This window comes from Anabas testudineus, chromosome 2 (assembly GCF_900324465.2).
Source record: "Anabas testudineus chromosome 2, fAnaTes1.2, whole genome shotgun sequence".
In the NCBI taxonomy this organism is placed as follows: domain Eukaryota; kingdom Metazoa; phylum Chordata; class Actinopteri; order Anabantiformes; family Anabantidae; genus Anabas; species Anabas testudineus.
The window spans coordinates 24,513,177-24,535,245 of NC_046611.1; the positions used below are offsets into that span (position 1 = coordinate 24,513,177).

Genomic DNA, 22,069 nt, shown 5'->3' on the forward strand with positions numbered 1-22,069 from the left:
TGATGAGTTTTTAGCAGTTCTGGCTACATTTGCTTCCTCGTGTGCTCTTCTGTATCTTTGTCGTCAGTCTGTTTTTTGGGGTTTTGTTTTATTTTTTCTTTCTCTGTTGCTCTTGCAGGACTTGGGAGGCTTTAATTCAGTGTTGCGGCCTCGAGTGGTGGGGGAGTGGGTTGGTCGTGAGGAAGAGGATGCGGACCCACTGGCTGCTGAGATGCTGCAACCCCCCGTCCCTCGGGCCAAAACCGAAGTGTGCTGGAGTGGAGACAGCAGCCCTGCTGGGAGGTGAGTAATTGGCATTAAATATTTGTGCCCTCATAGATATGAAAACGGGTATGTGCATGTAGAAGCCATTTAAATGAAATAAATTATAAAACTTCAATAAACTTCACCAAGCTATTGTTGGCTCTTTAAACATGAGTAGACTTCTAACTGTGGCTCCTGCTGCCCGAGGAATGCCCATCTGAATGGGTTTGATAATCCCATTTCAAAGGCGTGATCAAACACATCATGCCTGCCATGATACTGCTTCAACCTAATTTTGAATTAAACCTAACCTCATTTCTGTTCACTCAAGGCCAAAGGAATTTTGTGCTTATTTTAAAGATGGCCTGTCTTTTACAATATAACTGCTTCATGCATTCAACTGTTTAATTCTTTGCCTTCTAAGTAATTTATCTTTACGTTTTTTATCTTTCTCTATATAGTTTAGACCCTTTCAGTAGTAACATCCCTGTCAGATGTTACTATCGCTGTGTACGTGTAATGTAACGTGTGACTTTGTGAGCGACTGTGTGTCATGTGCACTGATGTGACTAATTAGAGGAGGATCGGCTATAGAACCATAAATCATGTGCGGCCCTGAGCTGACATACACACAGTGTTAATCTCATTAGGTTACTCTATGGGTGGATTATAGGCAGAAATCACTTAGTTAGAGGCTCGAGCTGGGAGATAGGGATGTGCGTGGATTCACGGATGAGCTGCGAACATGTGTTGTGTGTGTGTTTGTGTGTGTAAGATGTTTTGTGTTTACCTATGAAGAGTGTGAGATTAATTAACTCAGAATATTCATAACTCTCATTTATATCATCTCTCTTGATTGCATTTACTGGGAACTTTCTCCCAAAGCTACAAATTCAAAGAGGGTGTAGTTTAGTTAATTCTTTTATATCAGAGGAGCTAAAAATTACCAGTCTGAGTGGAAAACTGGCAAAGACCACGGCTGCCCTCTCTTAAAATCCCATCTGAGCCTTAGTAGGCCACCCCCGCTACCCCCGCTGCTGCTCATACACTTTCCAACTCAAGTCCTCATATTTTCTCATGTATCTGACCTTATTTGTCAAACCAGTCCACTTCAGCTCTCTCCCTTGACTTTGCTAAATTTTACCTGTTTTCAGTTTGAGCTTCTTGCTTCTGTCCCTCATTCCAGCCCACCTGTCACCCAGGACCATAAGGAGAGGTGACGGGTGGTGATGGCACTGAGTGTGACTGGCCACACAGTCTGGAAGGATAAGTGCGAGGGGCACATGGGAAATCAGATGCAGCTGTGGCAGAAGTATATTGAAGGAAATGGCTTATGTTGGTGGTGTCTGCTGAGAGGACATAACTATTATGTCTATAACTGTTAGTGCCATAAACTCCTGATTTATTCTTATATCTCTTCTTCTGTCACTGTCATTGTACAAATAACAAAATATAAAAGTAATAAAAATTCACTCCACATAAGACACACAAACAGACGTTAAACTTTACTTCCCTACTTTTAATAGAAAGATTTGTTGTCCTCATCTTACTTTTGCTACTTTCTGCATTGAAACTACTGTTTAAACTTTTTTTTTCCCCCAAAGTCTATGGTTAGATTAGGAGCAGTTGTGGAAAACTGCACAACAATCACCTTCCCTATTCCATACCAGCAGATCTAATTATCAGACAATACCACACAGAGGCAATGGAAAAAATATCTGTCATCGTTTGACCCCTTCTTATTATCTGTAAATAGAAGTCATTAAACTGAGATTAGCATCAAATTAATACTCTTCCGGTCCTCTAATCCATGCCCTCAGCCAGTGGGATATGGAAATTATTTTCTCTAATAAAGAGATAATGCAGATGTCAGCCTTCATACTTTTATCTGTATCCCTAATCTCTATAGGAAGTAATTGCTCAGTTGATGATGGAGATAATTTCACCTGAGAAATGCACACATCTTTTGAGGAAAGACGTTTGAAGAGACGCGTTTGATTTCTTCCCATTTCTGTCTATTTTTTTCTAAATGAAAACACCCTAAGAGAGAGACAGCCGTAGAGTGTGGAGTGCTGTTAATGCTCCAGTAGATGATGGCACAAATGCAAATCTGTACGCAGGAATACATTTTGCAGGAAAATAGTGTATTTCTGCATCCTGTGGCAAACAGCAAAGCAGCTAATTGGCATGCAAATGTGAGCCTAACTCTTTATAGGAAAATACAATTTTGACTAGGACAACTAAGATCAAATGTAAACACATCACAGATTCACTAAAAATAGGCAGTATCCACATTCACAGTGAAGAATATTAGAAATAAGTGATTCAGACTTTGATAAAGACTTTTATAAAACACGCTGCATGCCTGTATGTCTGTGTCTCCCTTTGCTGGAGTTACATTAGCAGTAACTGCTACTATTAGTCTTCCTGCTGAAACCTTCAACACCTTACATCCCTCATTGGTTCAACCACCTTTGTATTAACCTCACATCCTCTAAAGACTCGTACTAATAGATTGTGGTTAGTGTTGCTGTGTTCACCTCAGAGCAATTATCCCCCCTGATCCTCTCACTGCTTACGATTCTGAGCAAGGTGAACTGCACCTGCACGGCTCTTGAAATGACTGTATGCTATTTAGTCTCTAACAACCCTGAATGGCTGCTAAGTGCAACCAGTGGTTGAACACACTTTAAGTGTAGTCACAGATTAGTGTGAGAGGATATAATTACTGTAGGAACACAGTTATTATAAATACCTGCTTATTTGTGTGGGTATGTTTCACAGTAGCTCAACACATGCTGATTTCTTATGGTTTCATATTCAACATGCTCAGCTTCACTTTAGTGAAGTTAGGGAACTTACTGTACATGAACGTAAAGCAGCAAACACCTTTGAGCGTTCACTGCTCTTGCTGCTTTAACCTACTTTAGTCATTCTCTTTTTCCTGCCTTCCTCAGCCTGAAGATGGAAACAAAGAGCAAAGGGTTAAAGGAGCAGCAGCGCCATCATAAGAAGCTCCTGGCAGCCATGTTGTCCCAGGACTCCTTCGATTCGGTCCACAGTCCAACCCCCTCCATCGCAGAGGAAGAGATGGAGGATGAGGATGATGCCATGGAGCTTCTGGGTAATGTCGCAGAGCTTATTTTCAATTTGCATACACTGTCACGAATGAGTTCACATATTTAACATGAGTGAGTACTGTGCTGTTCATAAGGCCGTCTAACTGTACGTGACACAGACGCACCACATATAAGAACAGCTTGCTGTGTTTAGCTTAGCTGCACGCCGTGTGAATTTGTGCAAACATAAGCTGACTAATATTTTGCTCACATCACGATTAGATCGCTGTAACATTTCACGTTTAATGAGTCATTCTCTTTGTAAAGCTCATTTTCTTATGGTTTGATGAGAAAATCGTTCTCTGCAGATTTCAGCTTGACTTGTATATGAATGTGTGTGTGCGTGTGTGTGTGCGTGTGTGTTTGTGTGAGTGTGTGTGAGTGTGTTCACATTCCTTCATGCCACCATATGCTGACTTAAGATGGATGAGGAGGCGACAAAGGGTGGATGTGCAGTCTTGTTTTGTCTTTATGCAGTGGAGGGTCTGAGAGCTTGTCACCCTGTCTGGATGTAATGTGTCGTGCCAAACTGAATCTGTTGTCTCTCAAGCTTTTGGTCTTTTCCTCCCCTGTGTAGTAATCTTTACCTGTAGGGGTCACTCTCATGAGTAAAGTACCTTATCCCTGCATGGTAACACTAGTTTAAAAACTGGACACACACATACTCATATGCACAGCAGCTGCCACAAAGATATAAAATACAGATTTTTCAATTAAAGCACCACTTACAGGATTCATTGCGTTGAATTGAATCTATCGAAAGGTGAAAGTTGCTGCTACAACTGGGACAAATTAGCTTTTACAAATGCAACTCAATGTTACTTTCTTCTAGGTTAGCCTACAAATCTCTAACATAAAGTACTACTTTGAGGAAAAACTGTTAACCTGTTGTTTTTTTATGTCTTTGTGTACAGTATACAACATAATCCCAAATGATATTGTTTCAGTGTCCCTCAAGTCTCCTCTGAGTTGGAGCTCTGAAGAGACTCACAGTTCATCTGTTTCTTTACTCTCGACTTCTGGATGTTAGCTGGCTCTTTTCATCACGATCATCTAGAGGGTCATATTTTTCTACTGATGTGTGGCAGAGAGGCGCACAGGTTATACAGACCAGAGTTGTAACACATGATTTGTTATTCAAGATTCAAAACCCTTTATCTATTTCCCAGAGGGAAATTGTTTTGCCTTGTTACAGTTGCTCTCAAATCAGACAGAAGGAAAGAACCACAACCAGAAAAGATCCACAGCAACACAAATGCAAAAGCTCACTGTATATACAGAATATAGAAAGATATCTAGTATTCTTTACTATATTCTGTTAACTGTGTACTTGAGTTAGATTTTTATAGTAGAGCCAGTCCTGTGAGGCAGTCTTCACACTTTTTATTCTCATCTGTGAAAAGTTGGATAAATCTTAAGAAAACACAACTGTAACATTAGTAATATAGTCATATTTCCTTTGCATCAGTTAACACAATAGTGACCCAGGACATCAATATATAATAATGAGAAATGTAGCCATAAACCAGGGTGTTGATGGTGTGTGATGGCCCTCCTTGATCATAGCTCTAAACCTAGGTGTATTCCCTGTTGACTTTTACACCATGGCTCAGGTCAATAATTCAATGGAAATAGATAAATGGAAAAGGTCATGTGGGATTCTCTGTTGAGGCCTGTTTGTGGTTCTCTCCACACAGACCACTGCTACCATGTTGACTGTCACTCAGAGTGGCCTCACTGCTGTAGACTTGATAAAAGGGGCGCTAACATGCAGCATGTGTCGGCTGGTGGACATAGCTCTCAGACACTGGGTCTTGGCACCGATGTCGTGGCTATGACAAAGACGACTAATGATCCTGGGGCAGAAACAGTGATCTCGTGATGATACACTGTACCCCTACAGACATATTTATCTTTCTCTTTGCTTCTGTCCACATGAAGGTTAAAACATATAGTGACCTGCTCCTTGGTGATCCTGGACCTTCTGGTAAGGGTTCAAAAACTTGCTTAAAGATCGGATTGCTGATTACTTAGCACTTGGGCTGGTAAAAGAGTCTAAGTGGTGTTATCATAAGTACGGTAATAAACTATTCCAAGTTTTATAAACATATCTGACAGAGATGATTTAAGTTAATTTATTAGTTGGTTTGCTAGTTCTTAATAGTCTATATTAGATGTGATTCTAGATGTGAAGTTATGCCACTGTTGCTGCCTTTCACATGCAGCAATGCAGCCTCGACAGTACCAGACATTGCTGGAGCTTTTTCATTTAAGCATTTGCTTAGGATGACATCTAGTGGCTAAAATGTGATATAACTACTGCTAAGCATAGTGCCATCTAAAAAAAAGTGTTTCAGAAGAGTCCAGTCATTAGTAGGTTAGCAGGGAAGCTGGCAGGAAAGCATCCATAGGTCTAAATATCTGCATTGATCACACACAGTTTACTAACGTAGCACATATAGGATTGGGTGCTTTTGGATTCTTTCCCTAATCGAGCACACTGTAACCCCAGGATGCTCACATTTACATTTATATATGTACACATATCTCATCTTCTCTACATCAACGTCTGTCATTCTGTGTTTTGTTTGGTATATTACAGTCATGCATGTACAATACAAGGATACAATTGTATTGTCATCTCACTGCAGCTGCTACATAGTAAAAACACTGGATTGGAGGCAAGAAAGAAGCACTGGTTTGTCCAAATGAGTACCAGCTACAACCTCTGTGAGAAAATAAGATGCGGAACAAAAGCAGGCTTAGAAGATACAACGAAGATACTAATCCCCATTTCCATACTGAGCAGAAGGGTTTTCCAAACTGGATGTCTTTTTGCCAGCACCTGGATAATGAGCTTAGGAGAAAATAATAAGATCCTCTTGGAATGGTTTACACTCCTGCTAGCCAAATTGAATACAATTAGAAAAACCAAAGACACAGCTTAAGGTTGATTTGTTTTGTTTAGGATGATCCAAAAAGAGAAAATCAAATCAGCTTCGAGGTTAAGTCTCATTGATTGTCTAGCTGCTCTCAGGGATGGCACCATGTTTTCCCAGTGGTTTTCATTAGTTCTCTGCTTAATATTTACCACAGTCAAAACTGTATTGAAAATGAACATGACTCATGTTCTTATAAAACCTTGGAAAATGTCAGCATTTTCGTTTTCTCTGGGCGGTTAGACCACAATTTTATACTAATCTGAAGTAAGAAACCAACTTAATTCAGAGTGTGGGGAGAAACACCCTGATTCTGGCCTTGCACTGTTTTTTATGGTAAGTTAATGAGACAAGTTAGCCAGTTCCTCATTGTAAACTCGCTGTTCTCGTCAGTTTCGGTGGAAGTTTCCATTCCAGTGACAACTATGCGTTGGTGAATTTGTGCCTAAAATAAACATTTTTATGCTTCAGACTCTGGTCGGAGAGTTTTGTGTAGATGAGGGGACGCTTTGAGACATTACTCCACGTTTTGCGATGCTGCAGGGGAATCTAGCAGAGCCCATTTCACATGCACACATTTTCATTGTAACAAAAAGTAACAGAGCTCCTTTCATCTACAGTACGGCGTACGACAGTCATCGGACCCCCCTGCACGAGTCCACAGACCCTTTTAGTATGGTGACCCACTCTGGCATGCTTCCTGAAACAGGAGAGGAGGGAGTAGATTATCCACTCTCACTGACTCACAGTGACAGTGAAGGTTTGATAGGGACAGGATGAAGGAATGATAAAGCTCTGTCTGATCTTTGATACACACTGAAGAAGGAAAAAAAAAAAAGCAGTGTCTGGTGGATGAGTTACAGTGCCTGTGTGTGGCTCTTTTGTTTGACGACGTTCTATCTTCCTTGATCAAGCTCTGCCTGAAGTTTGATACAAGGGGAGGTTTTCTTTATGGTAGATAGAGTATGCAAGAGAAAATGAGCCAGATGTTTTTTTTTTTCCTTCCACAATCTTTACTTTTTGTGCTGTCCTCAAGTTTAACTTTGTTAGTTGGTCATCAATAGCATTATAAACCCATTTCCTCTGAGGGTGATTAGCGTCTTAAGTTCTTAGCCTTTCTATTCACAGAGGCCTGAGCATTTAGCTAATCCTTGTAATTGATTTTTGGTGAAAGAGCAACGCTGTTATTATTAGCTTTATAGCAGATAGGAATGACAGATATTAGCTGTGAAAATTAACAATAGTCTCCTCACATTTCTTGTCAAATATTTGATCATTTCCTGTGAGAAATAATTTCTTGACATCCAGTGGTAGAAGAAAAAAAACATGTCTCAATAGAAGAAGCAGTGCCTTATTGTAAAATGATCACAAGTGAAGTACTAGTATGTAAATATTAAACAGTTTTACTGTAGCTGTGCCAGCAGAATAGTTTTAAAAATGTTCACCTTGGTCCAGCTTATAAGATCTCAACATCTATTGGATGGGTTGACGTGGAATTGATAAAGGCTATGAAGCATACAGGTTTTCCTCTAGAACCACCAGCAGGTTAAAGGTCATTCTGAGAAATACTTCAACCTATCTAATACTTTGGTTTATGACGAAATACCTGCAAAAACTGGCCATCATTTCCATCAGCCTCAGCTTTGTTAATATTAGCATGCCAATAGGCAAAATTATGATGGAGCTTACCATGTTAGATTTATTATTAGGAGCCTGATGTTAGCATTTAGTGGAAATACCGTCTCCATACAATCCGTCAGTTCTGCTGTCTTTTAGTTTTGTTTGTTTGTTTGTTTTTTTACTTTATGACTGACAAATGTTACCAGTTTTTCATACTGCTTGGTAGTTTAAACAATGCTGAATTATATTTTATTGGCTCATTATATGTTTATATGTACGTAAAATCTTAATCATGACAGTAAATAAAAAAATAAGTTAGAGGAACTAAGTTAAGTGCAACACAAACTACAGTATTTCTGCTGGAAAGTAGAAAATAGTAGAAGCTTGGAGTATTATCGCTCCACTTGATGTGGTAATTTAAGTTCCTGGAACTGTACGTCTCGGTATGTATCTAAACGGACTAGTGGCAACGCTAACGTGGCTGAAACCTGTTGTTTGTCCTCTGCCTTAGGCCAACATTCAGATTGCGAGTGTTAGCAGATAAGACACATGCTTCCTGACGCCAGCAGCCGCCCCCATAAACACACACACAGGCGCACTCATATTACCCGCACTGCTCCCTTCATCCTTGCCTAAACAACCAAAGACACAACAGTTGCCCTGGAAACAATGCAAACCAACAATCACACAGCAGTATCATCATGCTGCACTGAGGAAAGAGTGCTTCAGCACTAAATCTCTCACTAGACGTGCAGCCTTTGAAAGGGCTGAATTCACCTCTGAAGGTTTTGCTGGCACGATGGTGAAAAGTTTGCCCCCAGTAAAAGTCTAACTGCGTCCAATTTGACGCCTGTAAAAGTCTGCATGGTGCAGATGGATACATTAATCGAGTGGCAAATTGCTATGGTATTACAGTGGGATTACTGGAAACAATTCCCAATAGCCAAGTAGAGTGCTGTGATCATATCATAAATCTAACAGTAGTCATTACGTAGAGCATGGCCTAATACCAGCCATTGTGCGTCTCTCCAGTGAGCGTACGCGCCTTAGATGAACTGAGCAGATTATCTGAATAGAAGGCCACTGAATGGACACATTGATGCTGTATTGTGGCTATCATAGCCAGACATGAGCAAAAGATGGAAGACAGACACACAAAGATGACATCTGAGGACAACGTTCTCTGGATGGACACAGAAGGGAAGTCTGTGTAAGTCTGCTACAGGTTAACCAGCTAAAAACCTCTCAGCAGCACTGTGTGGCCATTAATGTGTATTTAAATATATATACTGTATATTGGAATTAGAAAACAAACATAAAGTTAAATGTGTCTGTTCTCTGGAAAGTAAGAAAAATAAACAAGTAAGATAAATGTGATGTCATTATATGGTAATTATATTATACAGTAATGGGTGGGTTGATAAGTAGTCTGTGTGTGTGTGTGTGTGTGTGTGTGTGTGTGTGTGTGTGTGTGTGTGTGTGTGTGTGTGTGTGTGTGTGTCAGGCAACACCTCTGTCTGAAGTGATGTATGTGATGCTGTATCTATGTGCTTATCACAAACAAGCGGAGAAACAGTGATCTCCAAAACAGGAGTGAATTGCTTGTACAGTGCGTTTATATCTCATTACTCGTGCTAACCTGTGTTTGTTTTTGAACGGCTGCTCCTCCTCAGCCCGTCCGTACACACGTCCTGTTGGAGCACATTATCACTGTTTGATGAATTCTTTGGAGATTAACATAATTGTTTTGAACTGTAGATGGCAGTCTGATCCTGACAGACAGCTGTTTTAACATGCGTATGTGGTATTTAGCATGTAGCACGTTCTGTAATACTTTCTTGAGAATATAGTGTCAATAAAATAAACATTTAGCAACTATTTCTGAATTGCTCTTACTTAAAAGACCATTGGAGTTGCTGTGTTCAAGTACCGCGACTGACGTTGATGCATTGACTCAGAGGAACATCAATATATCAGGCTCTGCTGACGACATCCTAATCTCTGCAATATTTGCGGTTAGAAAGCGAGTTAAAACGAGGCTTGTACCAAGGTCTGCGATAAGTCTTTCCACAGGCCCTCAGAGCTGTGATGTTTCCCCGCTCATGTGTCCCCATCTGATTTTGATCAGGGTTTTTACTGCTGCGCTCTTGAGTTGTGGGGACTTGGAGCCTAACAGGCATATTTTTAGGCCAGGAGGGGAGGAGGGCAGGGACGAGGGTGCTATTCAAAGCCGAGACATAATTATGAAATGTAAGTTGGAATATTGTTTTTATTACAAAGCCAAACAAATGCGTCTCTGCCGCGCCGCACATCAAAGATGTCTGTGTGATGACTAACCGCTGAGTGGAGGCTTTGTGCTCCAGACTTAATGAAACACAAATGCTGCCTATATGTGTGAGGGCAATGAAAGTGTGAGGTCTGCGAGTGTCACTGTATGTGTTGGGTTAAGTATGTGCTGTACGCCTTTTTATCTATACGTCTGAGTATGTTGCTCGCACATGTGGGTGTCTGTGTGTGTGAGCCAGTGCAGCTTTTGACTGTACACCCCCAAGACATCTATCACTTACAGACTATTAATTAGCGCCTGGTATTATGTGGTGAGATGCCTTCACAGCTCGTGAATGAATGGAAAATTCAGTTCGCCTATGTCACTTACCGTGGAGGAGACACGATAATTCACAACACCTGATGAAATGTTTGGGATGTTTGATGATGAAGTGTTTGTGCACGCATGTCTCCCCTCTCCACGTGTGGGGTAGAGCATTAGACGACTCCTCGCCATACATCTGTCAACGCGTCATCCAGGAAGGTGTATATTAAGTTAATTCTGAAGCTGGTGCGCTGATTATGATTTCAGCTCTGTCTTTAGCCCTGTAAAAAGCAGCCAAGAGCTAGCCAGTTTGTCGCTGTCTACTGTAAACAAAATGAAATGACATGGAAACTTTGAGAGAGGAACAGACAAACGCTTTATCTGAGCGCTCTCCTCCGCTATACTGTGAGTGAGTGATTGCGGCACGGAATTCCTCATTGCTTGGGCCTTTTGTTGGGATCGCATCGCTCGAATACTTTCCATCTCCCCACCACCACCTCCTCCCCCACCAGGGAAAACCGTTCTCATGGGAAATACACCGTAAACTTATTATGGTGGCATTGTGTAGAGGTATGCTGGACTCTGCTGTGAATACACTCAGTGAAGACAAGAACCAAGTCTTTTATGCAAGTGTGGATTTGTACTTAGTTAGGATGTGCTACACAATTCAATACAGTCAGTCCAAGGCTGCATCTATGCTCATATAGACACTAACTTGGCTGTAACAAGTTCACGCATTTGCTGCTAATAAAAGAAATGGTGCGGTCATATTCAGGCCTCCAATCATCGGACACAGTGTGAGCACATGCGTCTGAATGCTCGTGTGCATGTAAAAGCAGCTGTTTACAGTGCTAACAAACCCCAGGCCTGACACACATATTTTCATCACTTTAGCACTCCGAGCCGTACACAAGCCTTCCTCAGAGACAGTGGGGTGTCAGCACAGAAATGTATCACTCGCTTTCTGTCCCCGGAAGAAGGTGCGGCCTCGTGGAGGGATGACATGACTGAGATTCACAGTTGAAGGACTGCACCTATTCCCAACTTGCAAAAAGATGCTGGGCTTTTTCTCCCCAACATTTATTGCATCAAGGTTGCCTTTCTTTTCTGAGCAGCAACAGTATTAGTATTGTATCCACATACTGGTATAACCTAGAAAAACGACATAGGATAACTTCTGCAGGACTTACTCTTCCATTTAAGCTTGCATCTGTTCATGGTGGAACTTGCTTAAGCACAAAATATTTTGTCGTGAAACCGTACTACATATCGTAAGTCTAATCTGTTTTTTGTAAAGGATGAGCTCCAGACAAAAGCTGTAATCTTTGACTATTTGAAATTAGCGTTCTTCATTCAGACAAAAAGGGCTTTCTTTCTATTATTGTATCACTTTCTCTTGACCACAACAAAGTAAGTCTAAAAGACAAAGGGGGAGTTGAGGTGACAAGCAGCTGTATACACTGAGGTCATGTTCTCTTTCAGGGTCAGAGCTGGTTGCTGTTATTCTTTTGGTGTTTCAGCTGCAGCCTCACGAGTGAATGTTTTCGAGTGTAATAATGAAGTAATGATTTGCATCACAGCCTATGACCCAAAGAAAATTTGTCATTTGCCAGAAGAAGGGGGAAATGGTGAGGAAGGGAAGAAGTGAGAATAGATATAGAGAAAAGAGGAAAAGGTGAAGGCCCAAACTTGAGCAGTTCCCATGACCAGCAAATTGCCCAAATTGCTAGTGGCTCTCTTTATGTCCCCACCCGATCCAATGCGTAACATGAAGAATGGGACATTTAATATTGCCCTGCTCAAGGGTATTACTGGAATGTATCTGTCCTTCTCGAAACACTAAAGCAGCAGCCAACAGTTTTTGGTGTTACAGAAAGTCCAGACAACACTTCTCAGTTGGTTGGTGTTACGACCAATTGAACTCAATTGAAAGTGGTCAGTTTCTTCTTATCACATGTTTTCAATTTAAACACATGAGCCCAGTGACTGGACATCAGAACCAAATTTAAATCGCAAATCCATCCAAAACTTGTTGAGTCAGTTCACTAAAAACCACTCAAATCCTGACCATGAATGTCTGATTAGAATTTAATGGCAATCCATTCATTGGTGGACTGGCTCAGCAACAGACACACAGACAGACTGACATCTTTAGAGCCAATAATACACTTCTTGTAAAAATAATGTTTGGGTTTTATTACTGATTAATGGCTTGTGAAATAACTAATCTACGAATCTGTCAACACAAGACTTTGCTTTTTGGAATGCACTTACAAATTAGTGGATTAGTTTGCAGGTTCTGTGTTTAGGTGTCTTGTCAGAGTGATTTCCTGACACCCAGAGGAGACAGGAGATTTTCTGGCTCTGCGCCATGCTGATGGATGGCTGGAGAGAGTTCTCATGAGCAGATGTCATCCAATCTAATCCAGGTGATTAGTCATGCATTCTCTTCTTTCAAGGTGTGAGGCCCATTTTTCTCCCCTAAACCAGGGCCCAGGTAATGTGAGCCCAGAGAGAAAAGTATCAATGTTGGTTTCAAATAACTTGACACACACACACACAGACTGTACTGTATGTGCAAGAGAAGAAACAATGGTAGTGAGAGCGAGAATGTAATATACTATACGTCCTGAAGGCGACACCCCCACCCCCTTCATTGGCAAAGCACCTAAATTCTTCTGGACTGATGGGAAAGAATAGGACAAATATAGTTATGGCGAACAGTCCAAGTGTTCTGTGTCGACATGTGTTTTTAAAGCTTGACCAGCACGCGTGAGTGCAGTCAAAACCAAAGTTTTCCATCGTATTCACACGCTCCCCTTTAAGCCCCTGTAATAGTAAACAAACCATTCAAAGTCTGTGCTGTGCTACAGAAGACAATGACTTCATGTTATCCTGCTTCACTGCAGTTCTTTCATAAACTGTGTTATTGGTGTGATTTACGCTTTCTTCAGCATAACATGCTTGTCCTGTCTATTAAAGACTGAAGACTGTGTCTTGGTAATGAAAGTTTAGGAGCCAGCATGTGACAGTCGATGATGCTGTTCGGTCTCGAGCCACATCCAAACTTAAAACCTTCAGTTGCTCGGCGTGAAGGGCATTTCATCTTATAAGGAACAGCTGTAGCTGTGTTTGATGTAAAGCAGGAGACAAAAATGTACTTTATTTAACACGTACATAGGAGAAAAAGTGAAAGGGAGCTCTGCACCTGTTAACTGTGTGTGTGCTTGTGTGTGTGTGTGTGTGTGTGTGTGTGTGTATGTGTGTGTGTGTGTGTGCGTAAGCTGCTGTAGCTGTGAAGAAATTGAGTAAGAGGTTCAGAACAATACTGGCGTGTCTGATACATATGGACTTCTTTAGAGCAAGAGGGAAGAGGGTCTATGTGTGTGTGCTCCGAGGACACAGGGAGAGATCAGACGAAACCCAGCTTTCCAGCTCCTCGTCTCTGTCTTACCACTCATTTTTCCTCGCCAACTTCATTGTTCTGTATCCCTTTTCACCCTCAGCTTGTTAACATGCCCTTCCTGTTTCTGCGCTGCCGTGATGTGGTGCTGTCGTTGACTCGTCGCCATCACTCCCTTTAACAAAGAGTTTTGTGTTGACGACGTGAAATGGTTGAACTTCTGGATCTGTGTGTTTGCGTGGCTCTTGTGTGTGTGTGTATGTGCAGTGCATGTGAGGGAGCCCAGAAGCAGGGCTGGGCTGAGAATGTTTATTTACAATAATTTGTTTGCTTGCTCTGTTGGCTTTAAGCAAGCTGTCATCACTGGGCATCACATTGACAAGTAAGAGAGACTAAAGTATGATTAACGACTGTCCCTTTTCTGTCTTTTCCCGGTCTTGTTTGCGCTTCTGTCCCTCTCTGTGTTTCTTTGGCTTCCTTCCACCTCAGAGGACCTGGATGACCTGCGGATGGAAGGCGTGACAGGCTTGGCTCCATCCGGCAGTAAGTTCAGCCAGGGACGCAGCTCCTATCAATCTGAACCGCAGGCCAAAGTTACACTCAACATCTGCTCTAGGTGTGCCAGGTAAATGTTCTCTCATCTTTTGCTTTGGAGAGAGATTCTGCAGCAACTCTACAGCTGTTACAAGGGTTTAAAGGGATAATCTGACATTTTGGGAAATACACATTTACTTTTCTTGACAAGAATTGAATAGAGAAAGCAGCCAGTGAGCTTCGCCTAGAATAAAGATGTGAAACAGGTGTAAATACACGTTCCTGCTTCACAAAAGGTTATGTACTATTTCATCACAGGAGCAGGAACTTAGGCTTACTGTTAAATTTTCAAGGAACCAGTGGAAACTAAAAGAAGTTCCTTCACAGAGCCAAAAACTAGACTAGTCTAGTACGTGTACAAACTGTAACTTGTTATTTTACACTTTGTAGTCATAAAACATATAAGACATAATGTGTTCATTAGTGAGGATTAAAAGTGCGGGTAGGGGTTTCTGTCCTGCATGGTAGATTTGTTTTTAACCTTTGGAATGAACCAGGGAAACTGTTTCTCTGTGTTTCTTCTCCTTATGCTGAGCTGCTGGATGTAGATTCATAATTATAGAACATTTATTTTTATTTTTTATTACAGATTAACTTAACAATCTACTTATCTCACTCTTCTCAGGAGAAGAAATAAGATTAGTACCAAAATGTTGAACTATTGCTTTGAAAACATTACATGATATGGATTTTATCCTCGTACCCCACCCTCCACTCCCCTACTCACTGCATATCTCACCATCCAGGGCATGGAATAATATCATATCTTAAGTGCATTCCAGTGTTACTTGTCTTTACAAATCAGCTCCAGCGTGGATAATCGTCTCTATTATCACCCTTTCTCTCCTTTATCACAGTTTTTCTCTTCTGACACGTTTCCTGTTGCCCCCTGATCAACAGCACCAGTGTAGCGCTCGGATTTCTCAGTATTGGGTACGATAATACAGACAGGTGTGGGCAGGAGTCTTTCTTGATGCCAGTTAAAGATAACTCTGTGTCTCTTCAATAAGACGCCAGCCACACATCTGCCTGCACGGCCTCTTCTGTTTGGGGTTTGGAATTTGTTTGTTTCCTACTCTTCTTTCGTTCACGTTGCTTATCAGTTTCCTTCCATGCACATGCTGTGGGATGTTTCCGAAGGAGAAAACATTGTATCAGTGGAATTTTAGTTCCCTGTTTATCAACTGGATGTTTTTAGGCTAATAGTTCATACTTTGGCTTTTTATTGAGTCCCCTGGTTGGATCAGTTGCAAAGCAAAGCAGCATCTGTATCTGAAATCGTTTTTTGGATCATGCACTAGGTTTTTTTTCCTGATTAAAATGTCAGACATCTGTTCTCCTTCTCTGACTTCCTCTCCCCATTCTGGTTCAGGCCAAATTCTTGATTTGTCCTCTTTAACCTGACCACCAAATCCTTCCCAAGGTTTATTGGCAAAGGAGTCATGGTCTTTCATGGATCTTTCATAATCTTGGTGAGTGAAAGGGTCATAAACAGATCGGTAAGCTGGGAAAAGTGTTGCATGCACAGTTTGCATTTTGAACTATTTGTATTATACTGTAAAACCAAATTTTGAAATCCTGGTTTGTGCAGGAGTTCATGCATATAAACACATAGATATTTATAAATCCACTCATAAAACACGCGCAAGCATGTTGTCACATGCGCACACACACAGTGTGAGTGCTATGAACAGGTAATAGTGAAGGCAGGTGTTCTGCAGTAGCTTGGAAAGGCCAGATCCTGACAGATACCGTTTACTATGCTGTGTGCATGAGCACCTTATGCTGATGGGATTCCCAGAATCACTTTTCAAACATTGTTCAATAAAGGGCTAACCTTTGAACCTACTCCTCTGCAGACTTATATACTGTGTGTGGCACATTTAATTGTCTTGTATAAATCTCTTCAGCTCTTGAGGGTGTTCAGGCTCCACCTACAATGAAACTGAACATTTCTAAAGGACAAGATGTAAATGAATTGGACTTGTTAGACACATTTCTCTGCCTCTTTCCTTCCCTTCTGTGCAGACACTCTCCACACACAAGAGTCCAGTTAGCCTGTGTGGCTCCTAACTAGTAGTGGCAGGTCATGAAACAAGTTGCTTCCACTGGCTTTCTACTGGTTGACGTGTAAAGTGCTGTGTGGCCTGTGTGTTGTGGCCATGTCTCTGTCTCTTGGGTTATAGCTGTGGTCATGCCAGCATTTCATCCTCCTCCTACTTGCAGCCGATCAGTTCATTTAATGGCTATGTGTTCCTGCCACAAAACCTCCTGTGTGCAAACGCATCCCTGATCTTGGGCATAGTCCGGAGGAGTTAGTGGTGCAGTCCAAGGAAATGGATAAATCTCCACAAACCTCTTTTGGGCTTGTAGTTCCCATTAAATTAATTGCTTTCATATCAGGAATGTTCTGAGCGAATGGTAGTTAGGACTTGTGGCTATGAGCAACTTTTGTTCAGAGAATGGGATGGCCTTGTGATAGTCATCTTGGGTACTGCTTAATGGTCTTATAAAGGCCATTAAAGTGAGGGAGAAACAAGGAAAGCGATGTATAAAGGGGAAAAGAAACAAAATACGCTTTCAAAAGCAGTGTTCTGCTTTTACCCTCGTCGTAGAAACCAAGACTCCCTGCAGCGATGATGAAATGTGGCTGTTCCATAAAAGCATATGGATTCCTTTCCTTTGTCTTCAACTAATGGTTGCACTGATGACGTGGAAATAGAAAGCAGCAAAAGAATTTGGATCTCGTATGTAATTACATATAATATGTGCTATGATTTACTGTTGTTTAAATATGCTTTAGAAAAACAGATGCTGGTTTAACTTCATACTGTTACTAATGTGTGAATTAGTTTGTAGACGGGAATGAATGCAACAAAATGCCACATGTAAGATGTTTATCTAACATGTTTGCTGTTTGTGTTTCACCCACACTGTGCATTTGTAGCTCGGGGAATAGGGGCCCAGGGAAATTCACACAGACACTGTCTATTACATATCAGTACTGTGGCTTCATGTTAAAGAAAGGACCATTTCACACACATACATTTTTGAATCAGGGTTGAAAAGATAAGGTTTGTGGCCCAAAACTGACCCCCGCATTCCTCCTTTCTTGGTACCATCCCATATTTTGAAGAAGAAGAAGAGATTATACACTCATAGAACACTTTCGTCTTTGTCTCGTCACCTCAGACTGACAGAGGCTTGTTTGTCTTTTTCTTATCTGACATTCAAACATGTGTTGCAGTGTTGTGGCTGAAAAAAATAGGATTTGAGAGATTATTTGAATGCACTCTGTTGCCAATGTGTATATGTGTATATGTGTAATGTGTCGTCTCTAGGCTACAGGGGGACAGTCTATCAGACAACAGATCTGAAGAGGAGCACAGGCCTCACATATCTGAGCAAGCTGTACCTGACATCTCTTGTAAGTTGCACAACACAGTTCACTTTCAAAGTGATTGCAAGTTGTTTGTTTGTTTTTTCCTCTCAATGCATTTTTGTGGTCTCATGCACTGCTCTGTCCCTTTCCCTTGTTTTTCTTGTGTATTGTCTGGAGCAGCTCCATTGCTCGGGGTGGACACAGTGGCGGGACGGCTGCAGGAATGCGAGTCCCTGTCTCAAGTGTCAGGCTCTGTAAGTGTCCTCCCTCCATCCATCACCAAACAATTAAGATCACTTTACATCCATCAATTACCACATTGCGCTCGCTTTCTCAGCCTCTATTGTCTAGGAGTCAGCCAAAACCACCTCAAGCCACTTGTTAATAGGACAAGACCCAAGCAAAACTGATCCACCTTTATGTGTGCATTTCAGCTTACACAACAGAAGACAGTGCTGAACAAATGATACCCAAATTAGAAACCTCCCTAGATCACTTTGCTTACCTCTCAGGGCACTTGTGTGCAATCTGAAAAGAATATCTAGTGACAGAATGACAATTGAGGTTTAGAGGTTTCATACAATACACCTAAATATTTACGGGTTACGAGGGTATACACAGTTTAATTGAATAGGAGGGTTGCGTGATAACCTCACATGCTTCAGGGAAGAAATCTAATGTGGCACACATCAGACTGAGACACAGGCAGACACACACATGCTGTTAATAAAGTGGTCAGCTAAGACGCCGGTACCTTTGCATAATTAACTCCCCCAAAAAATCCAATACCTTTTTTATAATTGCCCAATCTAACTGTTAGCCAAGGCATTACTCCGTGTGTGGAGCAGATGGAGAGAGGCTCCAGACTAACTGGGAGCAGACTTTTAGAGACCAAAGGACCTGGTGAATCAAAGCCTGCAGTCGGACGTTTGATGGAGTAGATAAAGTGCATGAGACAGCATCCAGAAATTAGAGAAACTGTGCACCTTATAACATTAAGCTGCCTGGTTTAATTCTCCTTTTCTTAAGTCTAAAATAGGGCGTTTTGGAACAGTAACAGTGAAGTAAAGCTGAGTAGATAATAGATAATCTCTCTCTGAGTTTTCAGCTAATTACTTTAACTTTTACCTAAATCTATTTTCTGTCCGTCACACTGACTTTTACATCCACGTGGAGCCCCTGTTTTGTAGCTACACACCATCTCTACCCTTACACCACATCACCCTAGATTAAGCCCTGTCTGGCACACTTACGAACAAGAGACTAATATGTCCCATATGGAAACCACAAGTACAAACATCTCCTGTTATCTACTGTAACTAATGTCGCTGTTTTGTGTTTCATTTCTTATGATTTACTCTCTTTCAAACACAAATGCAATTTGTAATAGCTTGTAAGTGAAACTGACCTGTCGGGTGTAGGTGCAAACTGGGGTAGGGCTATTCAGATCAGCATTGGTGAATAAGTAACACATTTTTACAATCTGAAGTTAATTCAATTGATCCAAACAATGGAAAGTCTGGCAAAATTGTTAGAATGGAAATGTAGCTATAAATTACAACCAGATTTATAACACTAATGAAATAGCAATATGACAAAGGCCGTTGGAGTACTTTGTTGGCAGCGGATGGGCTTGGATAATATTACAGCAAGAATAAGAATAGAAAGTTATTAAAATTCCACCTGGGTTTTTACACACTAAAAGCATCGACCATACAGCCAATACTGCGTGAGCCTGTTTAAATTTGAGGGCTGTTTGAGGGTTAACACTTGGTTTTTAGAATTAGGTTTAGGATAGGGTCAGGGTACAGGTTTGGGGTTACTCATTGAGGTGTGGTGGTTAAGGTTATGGTAATGGGCTGGGGAATGCATTACAGTGTCCTCACAAAGATAGAAGAAAAGACTTTAAGTCAAAATAAATTCATGAAAATGAAAAGCGTCAATGCACGAAAAACAACATCTAGCATTGCAATGCAAACCTTTAGTGTCTGTTTAGACACAGGCCTATAGCTTTACTCAGATGTCCGCTTGGCGATCATACTTGTAACCACGCAAACAGTGTTTATCTGTCTTTTTCAGTGCAGTCCACACTCGTCGGCTGCGTCGGGGCCTCGTCTCTATGGAGTTTAACGTGTATGATGGAGGGATTCCAGAGAACTGTCGACACTAAAACTGTGTGGCTTGTAAAAAAATCAGCCAGTTACAACAGCTACAGTGATTAGTGGATGAACAAGACTGGGCTAGAGTAATGTAACAAAGCATACTATATCCACCTGTATGCTGCAGGCGGCACAACACATAGAGAGAGACTTTAGGATGACCAGGGAATCTTACAAGAAAACGTCCTGAATTGTATTTGTCATGCAGTATACAGGTGTGATGTCTTCAGATGGATGCAAAGCAATGGAGGTTAGAAAACAACCCAACAACACAAATTGTAAAAGAAATTATTGGGAAATGTATATTGTCTCATCTGGCAGCTCAGATACGTGGTGGTGCAACTTTGTGTTCAGTGTCTTGCTTAAAGTTGTGATAGTTGCCATAGTTCTAATATATCAAGGGGCTAAAAAAGATCTGAGGGCCACAATCATTAACCAGTATGAAGAAAGTCATGTTTCAAGGGTATAACTGAATAATAGGTGGTGGCTGAAGTCATATACAGTGGGATTAGAAAACGTCTGCAGCAGACTTTTGCTGCTCAGCTTATTAGTGTAGAAACGATGCATGCAATGTTTATTTGGTCTAAAGGTTTTACGTCGTACTTTATAACGAGCACATTTCATCATGTATGGTTGACCATAAACGTAATATGCATTGAATTATACATCACCGTGGTTTGGGCAGTAAAAGCATGGTGTTGTTGGAAAGTAAACACTGTTAATGGTTATCATTATTAGTCTGACAGGCCCCCATGCCCCTGCTAGTTCCTTTAGGTGATAATTGCTCCATAAAGACAAATACTTTCCTAAAGCAATCACCAGAACAAATTCTACTACAGTTTTCTTTGTATGCGCTAACTGATATGTTTTGATCACATTTAGCCTGTGTGGGAGTTACCGTCCTACAACATGCCAGGGAAAATATGGTAGAAAAATGATAATTAGTGTGATGTAATGCCATGTGTATGATATAAAGCAGAGCGGTTGTCATGGCTTATTTTTATTTCCAGGGGGATTTAGTCGAAACACTGCATGGCTTTTTGTATTTGGCACCAGTGTGCTCTCCACAGTTATGCACACACGATTATCCTCAGAGCAAATCTGTGATTTAGACTATAGATAGTGTAGTATAGATAGATCTGGTGCCTCCAAAAGTTGTGGATAAACTTAGAATTGTGTATCTAACCCTGCAACCATATCCCAAAAAACGTTGCAGGGTGTTGGTACATTTATGTACCAAGCAGACACGCACTTATACTTTCTTTATCTTTTGTTACATTTACATGTATCTGTTTATAAATGCTTCCATTTAAATAATATATCCCACTTATAGCAACACAGATAAGCCCAAATTACAAGTGTCTTTATCACAACAGTGTCATAAAAGAAATATTTGTGTTGAAGCACACTGGTTTTGATAGCATGGACATTGTGAGTTCTGATGCAGCCATTTTAAACTATATGACATTTATTAATTGATGATGATTTCTTGCCCACTTCTAGTTTTCACTCCTCTGCATTTGTAATCCTGTCCTCACAATATTCTGCAATGTTGATAGAATTAAATAGAAGCCCGACTGTGTTATTGTCAATATTGCGTAACGAGCAATGATCTCTCATTCTATGTTTGAAGAACTGATAATAAGTAGCATTAGAAACTTGGTTGTTTGATTAGAACAGAAATCAGCCTATGTCACGATATACCGTACACGTGCAGATCAAATGTGTATGCCAACAAACCCCCATCTGCCATGTTTTCTTCTTCCCTTAGACATCGACTTGTTTGCAACTGACAGGCAAGACGCAGCTGTTCTGTTATACGTCTTTATTTTCACATTTTCAATGATTTATAATATTTAAATCTTTGGGTTTAAACTGAGCTCATAAGATATTCTGTAGTCAGGCTTTACAAAACTTAAGTAGCATTCATCCAGAAGTGTAGTTACACTATGTTTCATTCTGTTTCAGTCTTCCTCTTTGCTAGAGGACGTGTTTCCCAGTTGGTTGAATCATATTACAG

At 40.9% G+C, this 22,069-nt stretch overlaps 1 protein-coding gene across 2 annotated transcripts in view; it reads left to right on the top strand.

Annotated features, from left to right (window-relative positions):
* The window catches only part of c2h8orf34 (chromosome 2 C8orf34 homolog), a 55,688-nt gene that overhangs the window by 21,820 nt on the left and 11,799 nt on the right, over positions 1–22,069 (top strand). For both annotated transcript variants that reach the window (XM_026361494.1, XM_026361493.1), the window contains exons 6-10: positions 119–282; positions 3,201–3,367; positions 14,404–14,539; positions 17,850–17,935; positions 18,071–18,144. In XM_026361494.1, coding sequence (XP_026217279.1) covers positions 119–282; positions 3,201–3,367; positions 14,404–14,539; positions 17,850–17,935; positions 18,071–18,144 — 627 coding nt within the window. The remainder of the gene's footprint in view (positions 1–118; positions 283–3,200; positions 3,368–14,403; positions 14,540–17,849; positions 17,936–18,070; positions 18,145–22,069) is intronic.